This window comes from Mesoplodon mirus (assembly GCF_964341445.2).
Source record: "Mesoplodon mirus genome assembly, chromosome: 2".
Lineage (NCBI taxonomy): Eukaryota > Metazoa > Chordata > Mammalia > Artiodactyla > Ziphiidae > Mesoplodon > Mesoplodon mirus.
Window position 1 is genome coordinate 28,950,120 of NC_138977.1, and position 24,751 is coordinate 28,974,870.

The window sequence follows — 24,751 nt, forward strand, 5'->3', positions numbered from 1 at the left end:
CTAAAAAAAGCAAAAATTATTAATAATAATAACAATAAGGCTAGACAAAGAATACTAAAGATGACTTTTCTCATCAGGGTCTAGAAAGAAACAGATGGCACTTCCAAATTGGATAATTAGGGGAGAATTAAGAGTCTGTTTACAACAAGTGTGAGCATAGTATAAAAAAATACAAGGGATAGGTCAGTGCCCCCTGGATGGAAGCAGCAGTGGGTGGTTACCACCTACAGGCTTGAAAAGCCAGGGAGAAAGGAGTATTCTCTGGACCAGAGACAGAGAGGGCTTTGTGGATAGAGCCACCTGACTCCAACTGAGGGACACAGCCAGCCTCTGGTAGGTCTCAGGGAGGGGACGAAGACTTCTGACCTCATTATCCTCTGTTCCTACAATCTCCTACTGGGCTCTGCAATGGTGGAATGAAACTGTTAGAGAGGAAAGGAGGCTGTGATGAAATTCTTGCCAGTGTACCTTCTGGGCACGGAGCAGGGTGGAGAGTGGGGCGTGGATCCCAAGGGACAAGTACGAGTTATCAAGCAAGCCTGCAAATACATTTGCAACGCAAATGAACACATGAAGTCTTTATTACTGAAAGTCTGAAATTCCAAGGCAGGAAGAAAAGCCTAGAAGTCAGTGAAATGTTAACTAATTATAAGGAAAATAGTCAATTAATTAATAAGGAATGAATAATTAATAAAGAATGTTTTTTAAAAACTTTAAGGAAACTGATGGCAGATTTTCCTTTTGGCAACGTGGAGTAGGAATATTATTATGAAAGAAAGAATACGACCAAAGGGGATTTTATACGCGGGTCAATACGAAATCTGAGAAGTTTTGTCAATTACGTGTATATTCTTAGAATACTTGAGGTTGGTGAGCTTCCCACTTTTAATGTGAACATAGTCATATAGGACAGAATTGTGGGAATGAGCAGAATTGCTTACATTTCAGTTTTATGAGTTCAACTGCTGTACGCTAAGAGCTTATGCTGACCTGACTTTATATAATGTAAAAATACTGTATGACATCACTTACATGTGGAATCTAAAAAATACAACAAACTAGTGAATATAACAAAAAAAGAAGCAGATTCACAGATATAGAGAACAAACTAGTGCTTACCACTGAGGGGAAGTGTGAGGGGAAGGGCAAGATAGGGGTAGGGGATTAAGAGATACAAAGTAATTGGTATAAAATAAGCTACAAAGATATATTGTTCAACATGGGGAATATATCCAATATTTTATAATAACTATAAATAGAATATAACTTTTAAAAATTGTGAATTACTATATTGTACACCTGTAACATATAATATTGTACATCAACTATACTTCAATTAAAAAAGAAGTAATTACAAAAAAAAAAAAGTAGTAACCACCTTTCACACAAGCCCCTGAACTGAAGCCATCACTTCCTGCATTTAGCAGCCATTCTGTGCCCCTTATTCTCTGTCTTTTCATAACTGTAAAGATATGGGAATTAAACCCTCACAGTTTTTTCCCTGGTGCTCTGGTAACTTAGCCAATAATAACTTTTCTATCTTAGTTTTCTTTCCATCCAAATAAGACTTGGTTTGAAACACTGGAGTGTGCAAACTTTTTAAAAAACTCATCTCCTTCTGTTCGCATGCTAGGAATCACAAGCACTAACTTGTCCAGAATGCCAAGTCCCTCATCAGGAGACAGTCTTTCTTTCAGAAGTGTGGACACTGCTTTTATGTAGAAAGGTTCTATATACTAGTTTTTAAAGAAATGAAATTACCCTCTACACATTGTTCTTTAACTCTTTTTTACCTTGATAACATATCATATATATTACCATCTGCCTAACTTCATATGTGATTATAATTTCTGTGTGTGCATCACATCCATATATAATTTTACATAAACAATTTCCACATGCTCTTTTGCTTTGTAAGGACTTTTTTACCTTATCTCCTCCATCTGCCCTCCCATCCGCACCCCCAGAAATGCATGCGTATCTTTCTGTGACTTTTTCCAGCTTCACATAGCCGGGTAATGGTGCATGTCTACACACAAATGTGTGCACACAGAGACACTTACAGAGGGTCTGCCCTTATATGTTTTACAAATAGTCCTATTATACCACTTCCCATTTTACTTTTCACACTCAGTCTTATTTGGTGGAAATCCCTTTAGGTCAAATGGCAGAGAGCCAATTCATCCTTTTTCATTACTGTATAATATTCCAAGGTGTGGCTCCACTATAACTTACTTAATCATTTCTCTACTGATGAGCACTGTTTACTCTGTTAGGTTCTAGTCAGGAGAGAGAAAACAGACTTTTTGTTTTATCACAGAGAATTTATTGTAAAGATTTATTGCCTGGCTGTAAACGATCACTAAGTAAGAGTGAAGGGGGGAAAAAAAAGAAAAACAGAAGAGCAAGATATTACAAATTGGAATTGCAGGAAGCAGTCATCCCCCCTAGGTCTGGGTGAACAGAGGAAAGAAATTGGAATTATTAAAAGGTTGGAAGAGGGGCCCCATGGAACTGAAACTCAGACTTCTGAGGAGGGAGCCAGCTGGTGGGTGCTGGTGTCTAAAACCTGTTTCTGCAGGTGTGAGAAAAGCTGCACAGGCTCAGCTGTGGCTGCAGGAAGGAACTGCTGCTGCCGTGGTTAAGAATCGTTCCTAGACTAATGCTCGAACACAAGAAGCAGATAAGAAGCCAACAGGAAGCAAATCCTGTTTTCTTTTCCCAAGCTTCCAGTTTCCCTGCAGTGTCCTTCTTCAGGGGGAGCTGGGTGACTTCGCAGAGTCCCAGCTTCAGAGTAGAATTTAGGAGGGTGGGTTTAAAGGTTCCAGACATTAAATTAACAACTGGCACATCTTTATTGTCAAGATTTTTTTGTCAGTTAAGAATAGAGCTGTATTGTGTCCTTATTTACATATCCTTTTGTACCAGTGATTTTATTTCTCTGGAATAGATTCCCAGGAGTGAGATTACTGCATAAAATGTTACTTAAAATTTTAACAGATGTTGCCAGATGTTTTTTTTAATGATACTGCAAAAATTCACACTCCTGCTAGCAATATTTGAGAGAAATCTTTCTTCTTATCCCCACCAGAAATAGAGGCTATCACTCTTTTCCATTTTTCCAGCATAATGGGTTAAAGCAATGTCTTGTTACTTTAATTTGCATTCTCCTGACTGCTTGTGATTTTAAGTATGTTGTCATACACTTATTAACAACCTGTAGTCCTTTTTTGTGCATTTCTATTCCTGTCTTCTGCTTGATTTTTTTTCTATTGGGATTCTTTCTGTTACCATTTTTTGTGACTAGACAAAACCTCTTGGACTATTATAGAAATTGAACTTTATCAGTCTTCTGTGTTGTACTTTTTTCTAACTCAATTGTTTGTTTATTCACTTTCATTTTTGTATTTTTTCCAATATAATCTAACCAAAAACAACTTATAGCTTCTGGTTCCTTTATTAGTTATATAGATCTCCCTCACTCCAAGACTGCATTTATAATATAGGCTTATTTTTAAAACTTTATTTTTTACATTTTAGACTTTGTTTTATATGGAGTCTGACCGTATATATTATTTGATACGGGTTTCACTTTTTCTTTCACATGGATAGCCAGTTGTCCAGAAGCATTTATTATATCAACTATCCTTTCAATATTAACTTGAATACTAGTTTTTGTAAATGTGAAATTCTCATGCCTATTTTTGGATTTCTTATTCTGGATTTTACTGACTTTTAATTAATTCTTATGCCAATACCATATTGACTTAATCACAGTGACTTAATGTGGGCAGTGCCTAACACAAGGAGATGTCCTTTTTTTCATTATTTTTTGGATATTCTCAGGCATTTCTTTTTCTATATATGTTCTTTAAGATCATTTTATCTTTCTACTTCCAAAAAGAAGAAATAAACCCCCTTGGAGATTTCACTGGAACCACATTCTATTTATATGGCAATTTGTAGAGGATTTATACTTTATGAAATATTCTTGCCATCAAAGAATTTGTTCAGATCATGATTTATACTCCTAAGATATTATACTTTATATTTTTAATAAGACTTTATGATTTCCTTGTTAAATTTATTCTTAAATGTTTTATAGATTTGGTTTTTATTTTTACATTTCTGGATATTTAAAACTAGAAGAGAGGAAGCTATTGATTTTGCAGTATTTCCATTAGGGTAGACTAAACTGCTATATAAATAAATCCAGAAATGTGGTGGCCCCAAAGAAATACAAGTTAATTTCTCTCTGGTGATGGTTTAGAGTGTGTGTTCCAAATTGGCACATGGCTTTTCACTGTGTGGTCATTCAGGAACTCAGGGGAATTCAGCTCTACCATCTTTAATACGTGCTTCCTGGCTTGCTCTGATAGACACCATCCTAGCACAGAGCAGTAGAAAGGAGTATGGAGGAAAGTTTAGATTTACGGGACAAGCAGGAAACTGACCGTTGTTAGCTCTGTCCCCATCTCACTGGAGGGAATTTGGCCATAGGCAACCTGTAACTGGAAGGAAGCTTGGGACATGTAATGTGACTGGGATGATGTATACCTAATTACTATTTTCTTAGGACAGAAGAAGGGATAGTGGGGTTTTAGGAAATTTAGTAGACTCTGCCATGATATACATATCCTGTATCTAGCCATTGTACTAAAGTCTCATTTACTGCAGTTTTCTTTTATAACTAGAGGCAGTTGGAATTTCTATAATATCATATCATCAATCAGAGAAAATTGGTTTATTGCTTCTTTTTCAATAATTTTTTCTATCACATATTTCATTTTCTTGTTGTTAAATTTGTTAGAAACTCTTAAGTTGAATAATAATAGCAAGAGCTAGCAGCCCTAATAGAATTTCTTTAATTAACATAGTTCTAGTATTTTACCATTTAGAATAATATTTGGTAATGGTTTTTAGGATATTTATCACTTTTAAAGATTTCCTTCAATTTTTATTTTACTAAGAGCTTACATTCTAGTAACACTGTTGAGGTTTATTAAACATCTTAACTATAAGATCATAGTTTTTCGCTTTTGATGTATTAATCTACTGAATTGTTGATCGATTTCCTGATAAGGAAGTATCAGGAATAAATCCTATTTATTTTATTCCTTCAGCATTTTTTGGTACACTGCTGGTGTATCAAAGGTACATACTACTATTAGATATATGCTAATATTTTAAAAGAATTTTTGTGTCTGTAGTCCAAAGTAAGACCAGAGCATAATTTTCTTTTCCCTCTTTATATCTTTTTGGATACTGTCTTAACACATTTGGAGATTAATTTATGCAGAATTAATAATATGGATTAAGGAAGTTTATGTTCCTATGGTCAAGAATACTGTAAATAAAATTAGAATTATGTGTTCTTTAAAAGTAAGATACAACTCAATTGTGAAATCATCATGCCCTTATCCTTTGCAGGGCATATAGACTTTTATTTCCTTACCCAATCTCTTCTTTGTTAATTATCTATTCAAATTTTCCTCTTCTTGAATAAATTCTGACAACTTTTATTTTGCTAGAATGTGATTCATTTCCTCTAGGTGTTCAAATTTGTTGTAATACCATTACATGGAGCATTCTCGTATAATTTTTCTAATCTTTTCTGTGTCCTTGATTATCCTTTCTTATTTCTTACATATTTCTGTTCTCCTTAATAAGTCTTATAGGAAATTCATCTATTTTGTAATTATTTTCAAAAACCTGCTTTAAGAAATATTTCTTTATCCTCCTTATTTATATCCATTTAATGAGTTTTAGCTTTTATATTTTATTATTTCTTTTTACTGCATTTTTTTGTTACTGTGTTCTTTAATAACAAAGGCCTTTACAGTCATAAATTTTTATCTGGATATAGCTTTTGTTGTGTTACATAGGTCTTAGTATAACATTTACCAGAGTTTCTGTCTGTAATTTTCCAGTTGGTTATTTCTTTGGACCAAGCATTATCTTAAAATGTGTTAGTTTTGAGGTGATCAAGATTTATTAGTAACATTTCAAATTTTTATCTCTAATTTTACTGACTCAATATCAAAAGAAGTACCTTTTATACTCTCTACTTGAAGAGAAATAAAATAAAATCTCTACTTGAAGATTTTTGTTGAGGTATAAAATCTCTACTTGAAGATTTTTGTTGAGGTATTATTTGAAGCCACATAAATTTTTAAAGTATTTTTAATTTAAAGGACATGAGATTTTTAATAGATCTATTAATTGAGTTTTATTGTATTATTCAGTTCCTCTGTGTCATTTATTTTTTGTTTACAAACCACATTGCTTTCAAAGACTTTTCTTCTATTTCAAGTTTTAATTCTTTAATTCTCACAGAAATAGTTTCATGGTCTACTTAGAATTTTTCAGATGACCCTCAAAATTGCCTCATTTTTTTTTCTCCTTTCAAATATCTTGAGTTTTAGCCTGGGGAGAGAGGGGGTGGGCAGAGGACAAAGGAGGAAAACTACAGAATAGCATCATAGCAGTGGTCTGTGTGAGATTGTCTTATTCTGATTTCTGAAGTCAAAATAATTTGTTTTTCCCTTTAGTTTACATAAAAAATAAAAAACAAACAAACAAATAAAACCCTCCTTCAAGCTTCCTTACTGCCGTCTTCTGATCGATGGATATACAGAGTACTCCTCTGTAGATAAATACAAGTCCACTGCATTATGCATTCTTTAACACAGAGCATCCCCTTTTAAAGGAACTATGTCACTTTCCTTAGATTACAATATTAAATATATTAAAACAATTTAGTAATGATTTCCTCATTTGGTAATCATTTTCTCCTGCTGGTAATAAAAATCCAACCATGTTTAGTAAGGTCAAATTTGAAAAGCAATTATTATATTAATAATAATCACAAAACAAAACTAACAATATCAGATACATTCATATCAAACCAAAAATTGGAAATTTTGAAAAGATTTAAACATGCTTATGAAACTAGAAGTCTCTCCCTCTGCATGCTGTGAACAATCTGCTGAGATTGATCTGCTAAAATAGCTCATCAACATTATTGCTTGAAGATCCCATAATTTTCGTGTGGACTTGTCTGGAACTCTTGTTGGTTTCAGCTTTTAGTGACCTACAAGGTCACTATAATTTGGGTACCAGTAAGTTATGTTAGATTCTGAGACAGCTTCTATTTAATCTAAGGTAAAGAATTTAAACTGATCATAATGAGGTATGACAACCATATTTGGCTAATCTACAAAGAAGAATATGTCATTGCAATAGTAATGGGACAAGCCATTTAATTAATTAGTAGCAGATTGAACAGATTGCTTTGGAAGTATTCCAAGAGGGAAAGTGCTTGTGGAGCTTTGCTTCAAAAGCAAGGCAGACCAGACTTCCTTAATCCCCTTTGGTAGAGAGAAATTTGATTTTCCATCCTTGAATTTTATATGCCAGAATCTAATCCACAGTAGAGGTTGAGTTGCAGGATAGAGAGGTGTTTATGTTAAAATTATGGGTCTAGTAACCTGTGATGATTGTCATGATTTTTGAGGGGGCTCTTTGGGTGTTTCCTCTACCTGTGAATAATAATGGAAATATTATAAACTTGTAATCTCTCAAATGTTTTCATCTATAACTCATTTGATCCAATCCCCAATATGTTATCTGCCCATTTCACAGTGAGGAATTTGGAGGTCTGGGATCTCAAGTACACTCCTGCTAGAATTAGTGCCACGGGTGCAGGTCTAGTTCAAGTCAAAACCACATTTTATATCACCGCCGTTGCAGCAATAGGGTAACCTCTCTGTTCCCATGTGTTAACTGGAATGGAAATAACAAGAGACCTTAGGCACTGCAAAAAGTTAGCCTTTGCCTAAGCTTGTTTATTTCCTTCAATGCCTAACCTTGTATTAAGAGGAAATAGAGCTAACTGATTTCAATGTAAAAGGTCTCTTGAAGTATGAAATAATAAAGCAGAGGCCTCCTCCCAGTAGACTGGGGGAGGCTGAAGCATATGGGAATTATCTGCTTATTACGACCTCACACTGAACTCATTCACAGTTATGGAAGGCCATGGCCCTCCTTGTTTTTAATCTCAAAACACGACAAAGTCCCGTTTGGTTGGAAAAATTAAGTAATCTGATGCCAGATCAATTTCTTGTATAAATAGTACTTCTTGGTTCTTGCTGAAGAGTTTTCAATTCTAGTTCCTTGATCATGTTCTCAAATATCATGTAAAAATAGAAAACATAGTAAAACAACCAGGACAACCAAACTCTTCTCAAAACCTGTTGTATCATTGACCTTTGTTCTATACAATACTGTGTCAAAATCCTCAATTTCACTGAGAAGGAAAGATGGATTGGTTTTGTTTTCTTGTCTCTAGAAGAGGAGTTGAAATGTCAGTAGAAAAGTACCTCTCTCCATCACCAGAGGAAGCTAATCAAGGAAAAATGTCTTCAGGGAACACACACATTAATCTCCAGCTGGATCGCGGGGCTGTTACGAGGTGTAACTAATCGTACAGTTGTGACTCATCTCGGTCTGTAATTACATGCTCCACCGTGACATCCGTGGTTGGATGAGATGGATGTTGCATGTAAAAGAAAAAGTGCTGTTCAGCTGAAATGTCTGCAAGCCTGTGCCAGACACTGACAACTTGCAGTTAATGCAGCTACTGTGTTTCCACAATAACACATTTACCCTGTGTTTCTGAAACTGTCTCGAGCAGTCATCACAGGACAATTTCAGACCCACAGGTTGTTATAACAGCTTCGTTCTCAAAAATGACCCCTGTCGGGGCTTCCCTGGTGGCGCAGTGGTTGAGAGTCCGCCTGCCAATGCAGGGGACACGGGTTCGTGCCCCGGTCCGGGAGGATCCCACATGCCGCAGAGCGGCTGGGCCCGTGAGCCATGGCCACTGAACCTGCGCGTCTGGAGCCTGTGCTCCGCAACGGGAGAGGCCACAGCAGTAAGAGGCCTGCGTACCGCAAAAAAAAAAAAAAAGAAAAGAAAAAAAAAATGACCCCTGTCAAGATGCACTGTAGTTGTCTACTCAGATCCATTGCAGTGTTGAGTCCAAATGCTCAGAAATGTTTTTTAAAAAGAATCCTAAAGTGCTAAATACAGATCCTTCACAAACTTTTGGTTTCCAGAACAAGCTCTTCCAACACTTTTTCCACAGCAGGAAAGGTGTGCTGTGATCTCTTGGTATATGTACCACACATTCTGATTTGTCAGGTCAATTTCCCACCAGCTCTGGCCATAAGGCCCTGGAATGGCCCTGCTTGCAGGCAGCAGAAGGCCTCCAGGCTTTGAATGAGGTAGTGCCACCCTTCAAGGACCCATTCTACTTTACAGTTGTATGACTTTTAAAAAAATGTATCTATTCAAAAGCTTTCTTTCATGCTTCTTTCCTCTGAAATTGGAAATTCCTTAAGAGGCAAGAACTGAGGTATAATTTTTTAAAACTTATTTTGAAGTTTTAAATTTTAAAATAATTTCTCAATATTTTAAAATGATTAAATGTTTTAAAATTTTAAATTACCTTTAATTTTTTTTTAATTTTGAAAATAAAATAACTGAACAGACAGATAAAATGTATTTTAGCAGAACAGGAGTTAGATGTTATATACCATGTACCCAGTAGGCAATATTTACTGACACTGAGAACCAGAATTTACTGGTAGAAGAAGAAAAGGGGAAATAATGGACTATATTTTCATTTCTAATTCTATTTCAAAGGAATTTCATATGTTTTTCTAGAGAAATAAGTGTTTCCTGGAAATAAATATTCCTAGACTGATATATAACCTGATAATAATTGAAATATTTTCAAAAGGACACCGATATATACTAGAGAAATAAAATTTGGTAAAAGAAATACCATCCTGTGTAAGCAATTTTTATGTCTGTTAGAACAATACAGAGGACATCTACACATTGGCCTATGCTGTGCTTTCTTTTCTCAGCAGCAAAGAATACTGCTATATTTTTAATCAATGTCTCTAATTTTATTTTTCAGAATGACAAATCCCCAGGGCGATCTGCAAGTCGATCAAGTAATATTTCAAAAGTAGGTGAACTATATTCATTTTCTTAATTGTTTATTAATTTACATATTTTATGAGTTCAAGTAAATATTTTCTAACATTTAACCTGCTATTGTTATCTGTGAGCAATACACAAATATGACTTGTTAATGGTCTTAAATATTTTAAGAGTTTACTGTGATTGATTTCATACAGCAAAATGAGTGAAGCTATTTTTCGTCTTCAGTGCTGTATGCAAAAGATAATTTGCTACTTTCCGAGTGTCACTCAAAATAAGTTTCTTCTCTCACTTCGGCTCAGAAAGCTACCACACACCCAGGGTGAAACTCTATCAACATCATGCTACAATTCCCATGAATTCAATTTTTCCAGGAGTATGGGCTCAACTATGCTGGAATCTAACCAGGACAGATTTTAGAAAACAATTTAATTTAAGACACTAGTTTGGTCATATTTGCTTTATAGAGGCGATGGATGAAAAAACCAAAATACTCCCTAGACTGCCTATAAATCCAAGCAAGACACGAGGGTGTTGAAAATCTCATGGCATGGGAGAGATCCTCTAGATTTTTATTTCTCCTAGAAAACAAAAATTAAGAGCTATTCTCTAAGATGAGGCACTATGCAGTTTATAGACTTGGTACTTGGGGAGTGAAAAATCATCTAGGGCCATTTGTAAAATTGGAAAATTATGACTTCCAAAAATATAATTCTGACAAAGCTGAATTTACCATGACGAGAACTTCCACAGCAGGCCCCCTCACTTGCCAATACCACAGTCCTGAGCTCAATTTTGTAAATGTAATTTTGTATTATTTTCCTTCAAGGGGGCCCCCAAAACAGCAATAAACCATAGGCACTACAGAACATCGACCCACTTCCAATTTAGAAAAGTTTTTGTTTTGTTTTGTCTTGTTTTCACAAACAAAGGACTTTATTACTCATTGAAAAATAGCAGTAGCCAGATTATCAGCATTTTCTTAAGTGGGTTTCCTGAGGCTGATTCTTATGAGACAATGTTAAGATGGTCAGTTGACACCTGTCAACACACTGGGTTGAGTATGGGAATGGAATCCTGCTCTTAGGAAACTCTAGTATATTTAATACACAGTAAGGATGCCTGTCCAGTGCTCCATAGGGAGACCACATCACTGTGTTGCAGTGCTGTCCACTGTACAAGCTTAGTAAGATAGTCCAGAACAAAAGCAGTCAGTGTTTCTGCTTCCAAGACGTGCAGAGATGCAAGAGACCCACAGAGAATTGTATCTCAGTAGCTGGAACTGTACATCTCTAAGGGCATTGCGATCTGGGCACCTTCCTAACATTTGAGAGCCCATGTGGCCCAGTGGTTAAAGCACTAGCCGTGTAGACAGAGGATGTGAGTGTAAGTCACCACTGTCACTTCCTACTTATGGGACCCAAGACACTCACTTAACCACCCTGAGACACACTTGCCTCCACTGGGACATGAGGCGATGGTATCAGTCATTGAAGGTTTTCTTAAGTGGTTGTACATCAAAACAATACCTTTCAAATGTCAATCCTCTCCATCACATCATGGAGAGCCTTGCCTGCAACTACAGAGCATCATCATCTTTCTGAATGTGAGTGTTAATGTTGACCTAGAAACCTGTAGGCAGTACTGACAACTCCTTTGTCATGCCAGTTGCTTCGTGATCCAGGCGTAAAATTGTATCTGCGTTTCCAAACTGCTGTTTGACTTTGACGTAATGCAGCTTGTTTATAGCTTTTACCTTTTCATTTATTCTTTAAGAGAAAGTCAGAAGTGTAGTTTCCCTTCTATGAATTTGGCTTCCAGGCTCTGCTATATTTTTTTGTGTGTATTTGCATCTCCAAGAGCAATGCTCTTGATTTTATTGGTACAAACTATTGATTTTATTACTGTTTAATGTATATCTTTCACGTACATCTTATTACTCTCAGAAATTCTTTTTTCTTTTGTATTAACAGTATTCACAGACTATTGATAACACTTTTAAAATAGGAGTAGTATGAAGAAATGTTATTCAAAGATGATACAGGTTTGGGACAGTAAGACAAGTGTGAGATGTCATCAGTCTAACAACTATTTGCTAATCCATATTCTATTTATAGATGACCTGCAAAAGGTATTAGATATAAATATTGGTTGTTATCCATTTTGATGGTAATTTATCTTAGATTAGGAACATGAACTGGCAGGTCTTATTGACCGGTTTGCCAAACTGCATCATAAATGTTCTAGACTCATTCTTTTTTTTTTTCAGTTATGACTAAACAATTTATTTGATACATTTTAATTGCAGGCTTGTGTGGGAGACAATTAATGATAAAATGCATTCTATTCAGAGAGAAAAGAAAAGCTCTCCCCTTAAACAGTCATTCTAATTGTACAGTCACAAAAACTCAAACCATCACACACCCATGGGGGTGAAAAGATTTCAGTGTGCTTAAGTTTATTAGACTTAAGCCAATATAATGCTACTTTTACTTATATTCAGAATGACAGCCACAAATCCTAAATCCACTGTTGAGCCCTCACTACTTTTTAATGAATTACTAAGTGATAAACTCTTCATTAAGACCACATAACTTACCAAGAAGGAGGTGGCAAATCCTAGTAATATTTGAGTCCTTTAACTTTTTTATTTTTAACATCTTTATTGGAGTATAATTGCTTTACAATGGTGTGTTAGTTTCTGCTGTATAACAAAGTGAATCAGCTATACATATACATATATCCCCATATCCCTTCCCTCTTGCGTCTCCCTCCCACCCTCCCTATCCCACCCCTCTAGGTGGTCACAAAGCACCGAGCTGATTTCCCTGTGCTATGCGGCTGCTTCCACTAGCTATCTGTTTTACATTTGGTAGTGTATATAAGTCCATGCCACTCTCTAACTTCATCCCAGCTTACCATTCCCACTCCCCGTGTCCTCAAGTCCTTTCTCGACATCTGTGTCTTTATTCCTGTCCTGCACCTAGGTTCTTCATAAACATTTTTTTTTAGATTCCATATATATATATGTGTTAGCATACAGTTTTGTTTTTCTCTTTCTGACTTACTTCATTCTGTATGACACTCTCTAGATCCATCCACCTCACTACAAGTAACTCAATTTCATTTCATTTTATGGCTGAGTAATATTCCATTGTATATATGTGCCACATCTTCTTTATCCATTCATCAGTCGATGGACACTTAGGTTGCTTCCATGTCCTGGCTATTGTAAATAGTGCTGCAATGAACATTGTGGTACATGACTCATTTTGAATTATGGTTTTCTCAGGGTATATGCCCAGTAGTGGGATTGCTGGGTCGTATGGTAATTCTATTTTTAGTTTTTTAAGGAACCTCCATACTGTTCTCCGTAGTGGCTGTATCACTTTACATTCCCACCGACAGTGCAAGAGGGTTCCCTTTTCTCCACACCCTCTCCAGCATTTATTGTTTGTAGATTTTTTGATGATGGGCATTCTGACTGGTGTGAGTTGATACCTCATTGTAGTTTTGATTTGCATTTCTCTAATGATAAATGATGTTGAGCATTCTTTCATGAGTTTATTGGCAATCTGTATATCTTCTTTGGAGAAATGTTGGTTTAGGTCTTCTGCCCATTTTTGGATTGGGTTGTTTGTTTTTCTGATATTGAGGTGCATGAGCGGATAGTAAATTTTGGAGATTAATCCACTGTCAGTTGCTTCATTTGAAAATATTTTCTCCCATTCTGAGGGTTGTCGTTTGGTCTTGTTTATGGTTTCCTTTGCTGTGCAAAAGCTTTTAAGTTTCATTAGGTCCCATTTGTTTATTTTTGTTTTTATTTCCATTTCTCTTGGAGGTGGCTCAAAAAGGATCTTGCTGTGATTTATGTCATAGAGTGTTCTGCCTATGTTTTTCTTTAAGAGTTTGATAGTGTCTGGCCTTACATTTAGGTCTTTAATCCATTTTGAGTTTATTTTTGTCTGTGGTGTTAGGGAGTGTTCTAATTTCATTCTTTTATATGTAGCTGGCAAGTTTTCCCAGTACCACTTATTGAAGAGGCTGTCTTTTCTCCATTGTATATTCTTGCCTCCTTTATCAAAGATAAGTTGACCATATGTGTGTGGGTTTATCTCTGGGCTTTCTCTCCTGTTCCATTGATCTATATTTCTGTTTTTGTGCCAGTACCATACTGTCTTCACTACTGTAGCATTGTAGTATAGTCTGAAGTCCAGGAGCCTGATTCCTCCAGCTCCATTTTTCATCCTCAAGAGTGCTTTGGCTATTCGGGGTCTTTTGTGTTTCCATCCAAATGGTGAAATTTTCTGTTCTAGTTCTGTGAAAAATGTCATTGGTAGTTTGGTAGGGATTGCAGTGATCTATAGATTGCTTTGGGTAATGTAGTCATTTTCATGATGTTGATTCTTCCAATCCAAGAACATGGTATATCTCTCCATCTGTTTGTATCATCTTTAATTTCTTTCATCAGTGTCTTATAGTTTTCTGCATACAGGTCTTTTGTCTCCCTAAGAAGGTTTATTCCTAGGTATTTTATTCTTTTTTGTTACAATGGTAAATGGGAGTGTTTCCTTAATTTCTCTTTCAGATTTTTCATCATTAGTGTATAGAAATGCAAGAGATTTCTGTGCATTAATTTTGTATCCTGTTACTTTACCAAATTCATTGATTAGCTCTAGTAGTTTTCTGGTAGTGTCTTTAGGATTCTCTATGTGTAGGATCTTGTTGTCTGCAACCAGTGACAGCTTTACTTCTTCTTTTCCCATTTTGATTCCTTTTATTTCTTCTTCTTCTCTGATTGCTGTGGCTAAAACTTCCGAAACTATGTTGATTAATAGTGGTCTAGTGGGCAACCTTATCTTGTTCCTTATCTTAGTGGAAATGGTTTCAGTTTTTCACCATTGAAAATGATGTTGGCTGTGGGTTTGTCATACATGGCCTTTATTATGTTGAGGTAAGTTCCCTCTATGCCTACTTTATAGAGCGTTTTTATCATAAACCGGTGTTGACTTTTGTCGAAAGCTTTTTCTGCATCTATTGAGATGATCATATGGTTTTTCTCCTTTGGTTTGTTAATATGGTGTATCACATTGATTGATTTGCGTATATTGAAGAATCCTTGCATTCCTGGGGTAAACCCCACTTGATCATGGTGTATGATCCTTTTAATGTGCTGCTGGATTCTGTTTGCTAGTATTTTGTTGAGGATTTTTGCATCTATGTTCATCAGTCATATTGGCCTGTAGTTTTCTTTCTTTGTGACATCTTTGGTTTAGGTATCAGGGTGAAGGTGGCCTCATAGAATGAGTATTGGAGTTTTCCTCCCTCTGTCATATTTTGGAAGAGCTTGAGGAGGAAGGATGTTAGCTCTTCTCTAAATGTTAGATACAATTCACCTGTGAAGCCATCTGATCCTAGGCTTTTGTTTGTTGGAAGATTTTAATTACTGTCTTAATTTCAGTGCTTGTGATTGGTCTGTTTATATTTTCTATTTCTTCCTGGTTCAGTCTCAGAAGGTTGTGCTTTTCTAAGAATTTGCCCATTTCTTCCAGGTTGTCCATTTTATTGGCATATAGTTGCTTGTGGTAATCTCTCATAATCCTTTGTATTTCTGCAGTGTCAGTTGTTACTTCTCCTTTTTCATTTCTAATTTTATTAATATGAGTCTTCTCCCTTTCTTTTTGATGAGTCTGGCTAATGGTTTATCAATTTTGTTTGTATTCTCAAAGAAGCAACTTTTAGTTTTACTGATCTTTGCTATCATTTCCTTCATTTCTTTTTCATTTATTTCTGATCTGATCATTATGATTTCTTTCCTTCTGCTAACTTTGGGTTTTTTTTGTTCTTCTTTCTCTAATTGCTTTAGGTGTAAGCTGAGGTTGTTTATTTGAGATGTTTCTTGTCTCTTGAGGTAGGTTTGTATTGCTGTAAAACTTCCCTCTTAGAACTGCTTTTGCTGCATCCCATATGTTTTGGCTCCTCATGTTTTAATTGTCATTTGTTTCTAGGTATTATTTTATTTCCTCTTTGATTTCTTCAGTGATCTCTTGGTTATTAAGTAGTGTATTGTTTAGCCTCCATGTATTTGTATTTTTTCAGAATTTTTCCTGTAATTGATATCTAGTCTCATAGCACTGTGTTCAGAAAACATACGTGATACGATTTCAATTTTCTTAAATTTACCAAGGCTTGCTTTGTGACCCAAGGTATGATCTATCCTGGAGAATGTGCCATGAGCACTTGAGAAGAAATTGTATTCTGTTGCTTTTTGATGGAATGTCCTATAAATATTAATTAAATCCACCTTGTTTAATGTGTCATTTAAAGCTTGTGTTTCCTTATTTATTTTCATTTTGGATGATCTGTCCATTGGTGAAAGTGAGGTTTAAAGTCCCCTACTATGATTGTGTTACTGTCAATTTCCCCTTTTATGGCTCTTAGCATTTTCCTTATGTATTGAGGTGCTTCTATGTTAGGTGCCTAAATATTTACAGTTGCTATATCTTCATCTTGGATTGATCCCTTGATCATTTTGTAGTGTCCTTCTTTGTCTCTTCTAATAGTCTTTATTTTAATGTCTATTTTGTCTGATATGAGAACTGCTACTCCAGCTTTCTTTTGCTTTCCATTTACATGGAATATCTTTTTCCATCCCCTTACTTTCAGTCTGTATGTGTCCCTGGGTCTGAAGTAGGTCTCTTGTAGACATCATATATACAGGTCTTGTTTTTGTATCCATTCAGCCAGTCTATGTCTTTTGGTTGGAGCATTTAATCCATTTACGTTTAAGGTAGTTATCAATATGTATGTTCCTATTACCATATTCTTAATTGTTTTGTGTTTTTTATTGTAGATCTTTTCCTTCTCTTGTGTTTCCTGCCTAGAAAAGTTCATTTAGCATTTGTTGTAACGCTGGTTTGGTGGTGTTGAATTCTCTTAACTTTTGCTTGTCTGTGAATGTTTTACTTTCTCTGTTGAATCTGAATGAGATCCTTGCTGGGTAGAGTAATCTTGGTTGTAGCTTCTTCCCTTTCATCACTTTAAATATGTCCCACCACTCCCTTCTGGCTTGCAGAGTTTCTGTTGAAAGATCAGCTGTTAACCTTACGGGGATTCCCTTGTATGTTATTTGTTGTTTTTCCCTTGCTGCTTTTAATATTTTTTCTTTGTATTTAATTTTTGATAGTTTGATTAATATGTGTCTTGGCATGTTTCTCCTTGGATTTATCCTGTATGGGACTCTATGTGCTTCCGGGACTTGATTAACTATTTCTTTTCCCATATTAGGGAAGTTTTCAACTATAATCTCTTCAAATATTTTGTCAGTCCCTTTCTTTTTCTCTTCTTCTTCTGGGAACCCTATAGTTTGAATGTTGGTGTGTTTAATGTTGTCCCAGATGTCTCTGAGATTGTCCTCAATTCTTTTTCTTCTTTTTTCTTTACTGTGCTCTGCAGTAGTTATCTCCACTATTTTATCTTCCAGGTCACTTATCTGTTTTCTGCCTCAGTTATTCTGCTAATGATTCCTTCTAGAGAATTTTTAATTTCATTTATTGTGTTGTTCATCATTGTTTCTTTTCTCTTTAGTTCTTCTACAGCCTTGTTAAACGTTTCTTGTATTTTCTCCATTCTATTTTCAAGATTTTGGATGATCTTTATTATCATTACTCTGAATTCTTTTTCAGGTGGTCTGCCTATTTCCTCTTCATTTGTTTGGTCTGGTGGGTTTTTACCTTGGTCCTTCATCTGCTTTGTGTTTCTCTGTGTTCTCATTTTGCTTAACTTACTGTGTTTGGGATCTCCTTTTTGCAGGCTGCAGGTTCGTAGTTCCCATTGTTTTTGGTGTCTGCCACCAGTGGCTAAGGTTGATTTAGTGGGTTGTGTAGGCTTCCTGGTGGAAGGGACTGGTGCCTGTGTTCTGGTGGATGAGGCTGGATCTTGTCTTTCTGGTGGGCAGGTCCACATCTGGTGGTGTGTTTTGGGGTGTCTGTGGACCTATTATGATTTTAGGCAGCCTCTCTGCTAATCAGTGGCGTTGTGTTCCTGTCTTGCTAGTTCTTTGGCATAGGGTGTCCAGCACTGTAGCTTGCTGGTCGTTGAGTGAAGCTGGGTCTTGGTGTTGAGATGGAGATCTCTGGGAGATTTTTGCCATTTGATATTATGTGGAGCCGGGAGGTCTCTGGTGGACCAATGTCCTGAACTTGGCTCTCCCACCACAGAGGCACAGGCCTGACACCTGGCCGGAGCACCAAGACCCTGTCAGTCACACGGCCAGGTACGTGGGGAGTTTCTTGCCTTTTGCGAGGTCTGAGGTCTTCTGCCAGCATTCAGGAGGTGTACTGTAGGAGTTGTTCCACATGTAGATGTATTTCTGATGTATTTGTGGGGAGGAAGGTGATCTCCACTTCTCACTCCTCTTCCATCTTGAAGGTCTCCTCGAGTCCCTTAACTTTTAAAGTGGTGGAAAAAAAGACATTAAAGTCGAACAAGGGTATATTTTCTCTAATTTTGCCAAAATAATTTTTATGTCAAAAAAGACTGAGTTTCTCAAGGGTGTGATAGTCAGCATAACAGAGTAATTAAGAGTATGGATTCAGAGTAACTGCTTAAGAGCATATTTAACTTCCTTAGTAACTTTATTTGTAAAATAAGAATATCTAACAATATCTCTCTCAGAGGGGTACTTAGCACAGTACCCAGCACTGTGTAAGTTTGAGCTGCTCTTATTATGGGGCTCTTAATACTGATGTCTCACAGTACAGTAAGTACTCAGTAATCTTTTTGTGAGCAAGTGTATTTGTGACACGGGTTATAGTATATATATTGTTTTCTCGGTGGAATAAGAATAAGTAACAGATTGGACAGGATTAAGTTAAATTTAGAATTAAGTAAAATGTTTTTGATGTGACATAATTTTATTGAAAAAATAGTGCACATTCTTGTTTCATTAAAAAGTGCATGTGTTTTTAACAATAAAAATTCTGTTAGGTCAGTAGCACTAAAACTCATAATGGGCATCTTCCTTAACTGTTGTCAAGTTTGTGCCATCCCTGATCCTTTGATAAAGGGAAGTCACAGTTCAGAGGACTCCATCCAGGCTGGCATAGCAGAACCATCCTGCATGCCATTGAGTCTGCTTTCCTGCCTGTTTCCTACAGTTTCTTAATGAATCAGACCTTCTAGTCATTAGTAGTTGTGGAATGTCTCCATCAGCAATCTTATTCTATACTGGGAATGACGGAGTAATGAAAAAATCCCCTCCAAGTCCTCAGTGAGCTTACAGTGAAGGAGTTGAGATATGACATAGATATATAACTTGTAATTTAATATATACATACATTATAATTTAATATATATTAAGTAGAACTGTGTGCAAAAAAGATAACAGAGCAAGCAACCCTGCGCCTCTCACCTTTAGAAAGGCCTGGCCCTTGGTCAGCATCTGGGATTTCAGTAGTGGGGTACCACCACCCTAACTGGTAAGAATGGCGTATGATGCCTCAATTGTGCAAAAAAACCCAGTTTATCCTACTAGATTCCTGCTTTCCTTCTGGGAGTCTGGGGTTTGGATACATGCTAGACAATTGGTACCTATAAGACCAGTCCCCACTAAAAAGTTGGAACACTGGGTCTCTCATGCGTCTCCCTGGTAGACAGCACTTCACATCTGTTGTCACAGCTCACAGCTGGAGGAATTAAGCGCATCTGTATGACTCCCCTGGGAGTAAACTTGGGGAAATTTGGAACTCTGCTCCTAATGTCCTCTGGACTTCACCCTGTGTGCCTTTTTCCTTTGCTGATTTTGCTTTGTGTCCTTTCACTGTAATAAACCGTAGGGATGAATATGGCTACAAGTTCAGTCCTATGAGGGGTCCTAGGAGATCACTGCCCTTGAGCATAGTCATGGGACCCTCTGGTGCTCCAGCTAAAAGAGTACAGACTGCAGGCTGTGAGAGCTCAGGGAATGACCGCTCCCATCTGGTGACAGGATAGCACTAGGGAAGAACTGTATATAAACAAGGACTTGAAGGAGGGGTGTGACTTGATCGAATACAAGGAAAGTATGTTTAAAGGCATATAAGTACAAGGCATGGAAGCCAGAAAACATGGATTAGAAGAAGAAAGGTACTCAAAATAGTCTTCAGGGACCTTTGACATGGAACGTTGGTCGTAGGATACATTCTCTTTAATTGTACAAGTGTTCCCTGGCTTGGAAACATAGAGATGGATTTAGAATCCATCGAGATCCTTGAGACATTTTTTAGTAAACAGAACATTAGAAACGGAACATTATTATTTTTGATATTCAGGAGTGATCTTGCTGCTGTGAATATGAAATATCCAAGTGTGGGATAAATAACAAATGTTGAATTGTTAGTCAACATTTAAACTTTTTCTCCTTAGTCTTTACCTCTGAATATTTCTACCCTATATTATTCAGTTGCGATTATACTTTGAGTTTTCTGGTCATTCCATCTTTGAGTTTTTTATTAGTTTATATTTCTAGCTTGTTTTAGGACATATAAGATATACTTGTGACTCTTCTTTTTTTTTTTTTTACTCTAATAGGATTTGTGTGCCTTGGATATGTTAATGCTGCTCCAAAAGCTACAGAGAAGCTATATGAGTTTAAAACAATGTATGTGAGATTGTCAAAATATCTCAGTGTGAACATGCCAGTTTTCATTTTTTCCTCACTTACTTTTCCTCTGAAAAGCTGCTTTTGATATTAGTGTTTGTTGCTACTTTTTAACACACATATGGCTCACAAATAGTTTCCTCAGGAAGCAAAATTAGCCAAATTTAGCTTTTCTTTTCTTCTTTCTAGGGTGAGGGTTCATTACATTCAACTAGCAACAGTATATTATGTATTTCACAAGAAAAACCTTTCAAGAGCAAACTGTCAAAAGGAAAGAAAGGCTTGTACTTTCAGTTGAAATCAACATCTAGCATTTTCTTTGAAACAAGCCACTTTATGCTTTTTGGTCTATGTAGGAAGCAGCTCATGAAATCTAATCTACTTATGAAAAGAAATTCAAAAGCTACTACCTTAAAATGATGTTTCAGTTAGCTTCCATTATTCCCTATTATGTTCCCTAGACCTCACTTACTTGACAAAGCATCAGCTAAATTGTTCAGTCGGTATCTACCTAGAAATATCATATACAATGTTAAGGTAAAGACAGTACATACTGTATGAAATATTAATGCTAAAGTGTTTCCTTTCCCTCTCTGTGTGCCCCAGCTTATTCTGCAATAAATAAAGGTGTATAGTATAGCCAACACAATTTATTCAACAAACATTTTTAAGGATGTACATTTTAAATAGGTGTTTTCTTTTGATCAAATAAATACCTTGATTCTACTTCTGTAAATCTTCATCTCTTCCTCTTTTGCCAGATTTGCCTTTAAGATTCCAATGTGTTTTCCAGCAAGGTCAAGGTGAATGTGTTCCCCCAATTTAACATGTATTGGGAGTTCGTACAGCTGAACCCGAGCCAAGTATTTGCATCTCTGTACAGGCGTTTAATGTTCTGGGTTAGTGAGAGGTCCATCTTGGTTTGCTTATACAAGGGACCTATATATCAGCCATACCTTCAGACTGCATACCTTGAGAGGGTAAATTTGACAGGTTGATGCAGTAAAATGGAATGTAGAATTAGGAAACAGCTAGAAATGAGGTGGACTAATTTGAGAACTCTCATAGAGCCTGGGTCAGGATCTGTCCTGAGACCGAAACTGAGGAAATGAGTAAAAATTTAGTTGAATTAGTAAAAGTGGTGGTGGTAGATTAAGAGAGCCTGAGACCTTCTTATATCATGCGGCTTTTTCTTTATATACACTTACTTTTTAGGTGAACTCATCTAGCCTCATTACTGTATAGAATCAATATGCCGACAACTCTCAAATAGATATTTCTAGCCCAGATTTATGCCATGAATTCTAGGCTCAAATATCCTACTCCACTTTTCCACATGAATTTGTAATAGGAATCTTTCTTATGTCATGTGTCCCACAGTAGATGCTGAGATGGGAATCTTTTGCAATGATGTATTGTGAGAGTATATTAGGAGAAGCAGGGCAGGAAGAGGAAGTCAAGAAAAGTCCCCCCGATCCTGCAAGGGGACCCTGCAGTATGAAATGAACTTGACGTTGTCCCCACCTGAGGCAGAGAAGCAGGGCTTCTATCCTCCTCACCAGCCATCCAGGCTCAGGTCACTTACACAGAGGGAAACGTCCAGGAACTGTGACTCTCTCGCATCAGGAAGCTAAGACGCCCAGGGCAGTTTTCCAAAGAGAATCCCAGTTGCAGAACTTTAGAAACCAAAATGCCCAGATGCTTCAGGAGTCAGGGCCTCACATGGTAAAAGGGGCCAAACTGGGTGTTGGTGGAACCCTGGCAGCATCCACTATGGTCTGTCCATCATACCACCCAGATCTATGTGAACCCGCAGATACTTAGAGATGATGACTGGTCATAATTTCTGAGGAAGAGATGGAAAGACGTGGGCTGGTAGGACGAGCTTTTGCTATTGCTGCTGCCAAAGCCATCACTGATTCATCCCTTCCTTCTGCCAACTCATCCCCACTATCCCTCATTCTTTTTTTCTTTTTTTTGAATTTCTGAATTTTATTTTATTTATTTTTTATACAGCAGGCTCTTACTAGTTATCCATTTTATACATATTAGTGTATATATGTCAATTCCAATCTCCCAATTCATCACACCACCACCACCACCCCTGCTGCCACTTTCCCCCCTTGCTGTCCATGCGTTTGTTCTCTACATCTGTGTCTCTTATGTCTGCCCTGCAAAACGGTTCATCTGTACCATTTTTCTAGGTTCCACATATATGCATTAATATACGATATTTGTTTTTCTCTTTCTGACTTACTTCACTCTGTATGACAGTCCCTAGATCCATCCACGTCTCTACAAATGACCCAGTTTCGTTCCTTTTTATGGCTGAGTGACAGTCCATTGTATATATGTACCACATCTTCTTTATCCATTCATCTGTCAATGGGCATTTAGGTTGCTTCTGTGACCTGGCTATTGTAAAGAGTGCTGCAGTAAACATTGGGCACATGTGTCCTTTTGAATTATGGTTTTCTCAGGGTATACGCCCAGTAGTGGGATTGCTGGGTCATATGGTAATTCTATTTTTACTTTTTTAAGGAACCGCCATACTGTTCTCCATAGTGGCTGTATCAATTTACATATTCCCACCAACACTGCAAGAGCGTTCCCTTTTCTCCACACCCTTTCCAGCATTTGTTGTTTGTAGATTTTCTGAGGATGCCCATGCTAACTGGTGTGAGATGATACCTCATTGTAGTTTTGATATGCATTTCTCTAATAATTAGTGATGTTGAGCAGCTTTTCATGTGCCTCTTGGCCATCTGTATGTCTTCTTTGGAGAAATGTCTATTTAGGTCTTCTGCCCATTTTTGATTGGGTTGTTTGTTTAATATCTGACCTGCATGAGCTGTTTATATATTTTGGAGATTAATCCTTTCTCCATTGATTCGTTTGCAAATATTTTCTCCCATTCTGAGGGCTGTCTTTTCATCTTGTTTGTAGTTTTCTTTGCTGTGCAAAACCTTCTAAGTTTCATTAGGTCCCATTTGTTTATTTTTGTTTTTATTTCCATTACTCTAGGAGGTGGATCAAAAAAGATCTTGCTGTGATTTATGTCAAAGAGTTTTCTTCCTGTGTTTTCCTCTAAGAGTTTTATAGTGTCCAGTCTTACATTTAGGACTCTAATCCATTTTGAATTTATTTTTGTGTATGGTGTTAGGGAGTGTTCTAATTTCATTCTTTTACATGTAGCTGTCCAGTTTTCCCAGCACCACTTATTTAAGAGGCTCTCTTTTCTCCATTGTTTATCCTTGCCTCCTTTGTCATAGATTAGTTGACCATAGGTGCATGGTTTTATCTCTGGGCTTTCTATCCTGTTCCATTGATCTATATTTCTGTTTTTCTGCCAATACCATATTGTCTTTATTACTGTAGCTTTGTAGTATAGTCTGAAGTCAGGGAGGTTGATTCCTCCAGCTCTGTTTTTTTCCCTCAAGACTGCTTTGGCTATTAAGGGTCTTTTGTGTCTCCAAAGAAATTTTAAGATTTTTTGTTCTAGTTCTGTAAAAAATGCCATTGGTAATTTGATAGGGATTGCATTAAATCTATAGATTGCTTTGGGTAGTATAATCATTTTCACAATATTGATTCTTCCATTCCAAAAACATGGTATATCTCTCCATTTGTTTGTATCATCTTTAATTTCTTTCATCAGTGTCTTATAGTTTTCTGTATACAGGTCTTTTGTCTCCCTAGGTAGGTTTATTCCTAGGTATTTTATTCTTTTTGTTGCAGTGGTAAGTGAGAGTGTTTCCTTAATTTCTCTTTCAGATTTTTCATCATTAGTGTATAGGAATGTAAGAGATTTCTGTGCATTAATTTTGTATCCTGCAACTTTACCAAATTCATTGATTAGCTGCAGTAGTTTCCTGGTGGCATTGTTAGTACAGTGTCATGTCATCTGCAAACAGTGACAGTTTTACTTCTTCTTTTCCAATTTGTATTCCTTTTATTTCTTTTTCTTCTCTGATTGCCATGGCTAGGGCTTCCAAAACTATGTTGAATAATAGTGGCGAGAGTGGACATCCTTGTCTTGTTCCTGATCTTAGTGGAAATGGTTTCAGTTTTTCACCATTGAGAATGATGTTTGCTGTG

The 24,751-nt window shown here is 36.6% G+C and overlaps 1 protein-coding gene across 4 annotated transcripts in view; it reads left to right on the top strand.

Moving 5' to 3' along the window:
* The window catches only part of MARCHF1 (membrane associated ring-CH-type finger 1), a gene marked incomplete at its 5' end in the record, with an annotated part of 448,487 nt that overhangs the window by 254,481 nt on the left and 169,255 nt on the right, over positions 1-24,751 (top strand). For all 4 annotated transcript variants that reach the window (XM_082639864.1, XM_082639863.1, XM_082639865.1 and 1 more), the window contains one exon: positions 9,989-10,039. In XM_082639864.1, the coding sequence (XP_082495990.1) occupies positions 9,989-10,039 (51 nt within the window). The remainder of the gene's footprint in view (positions 1-9,988; positions 10,040-24,751) is intronic.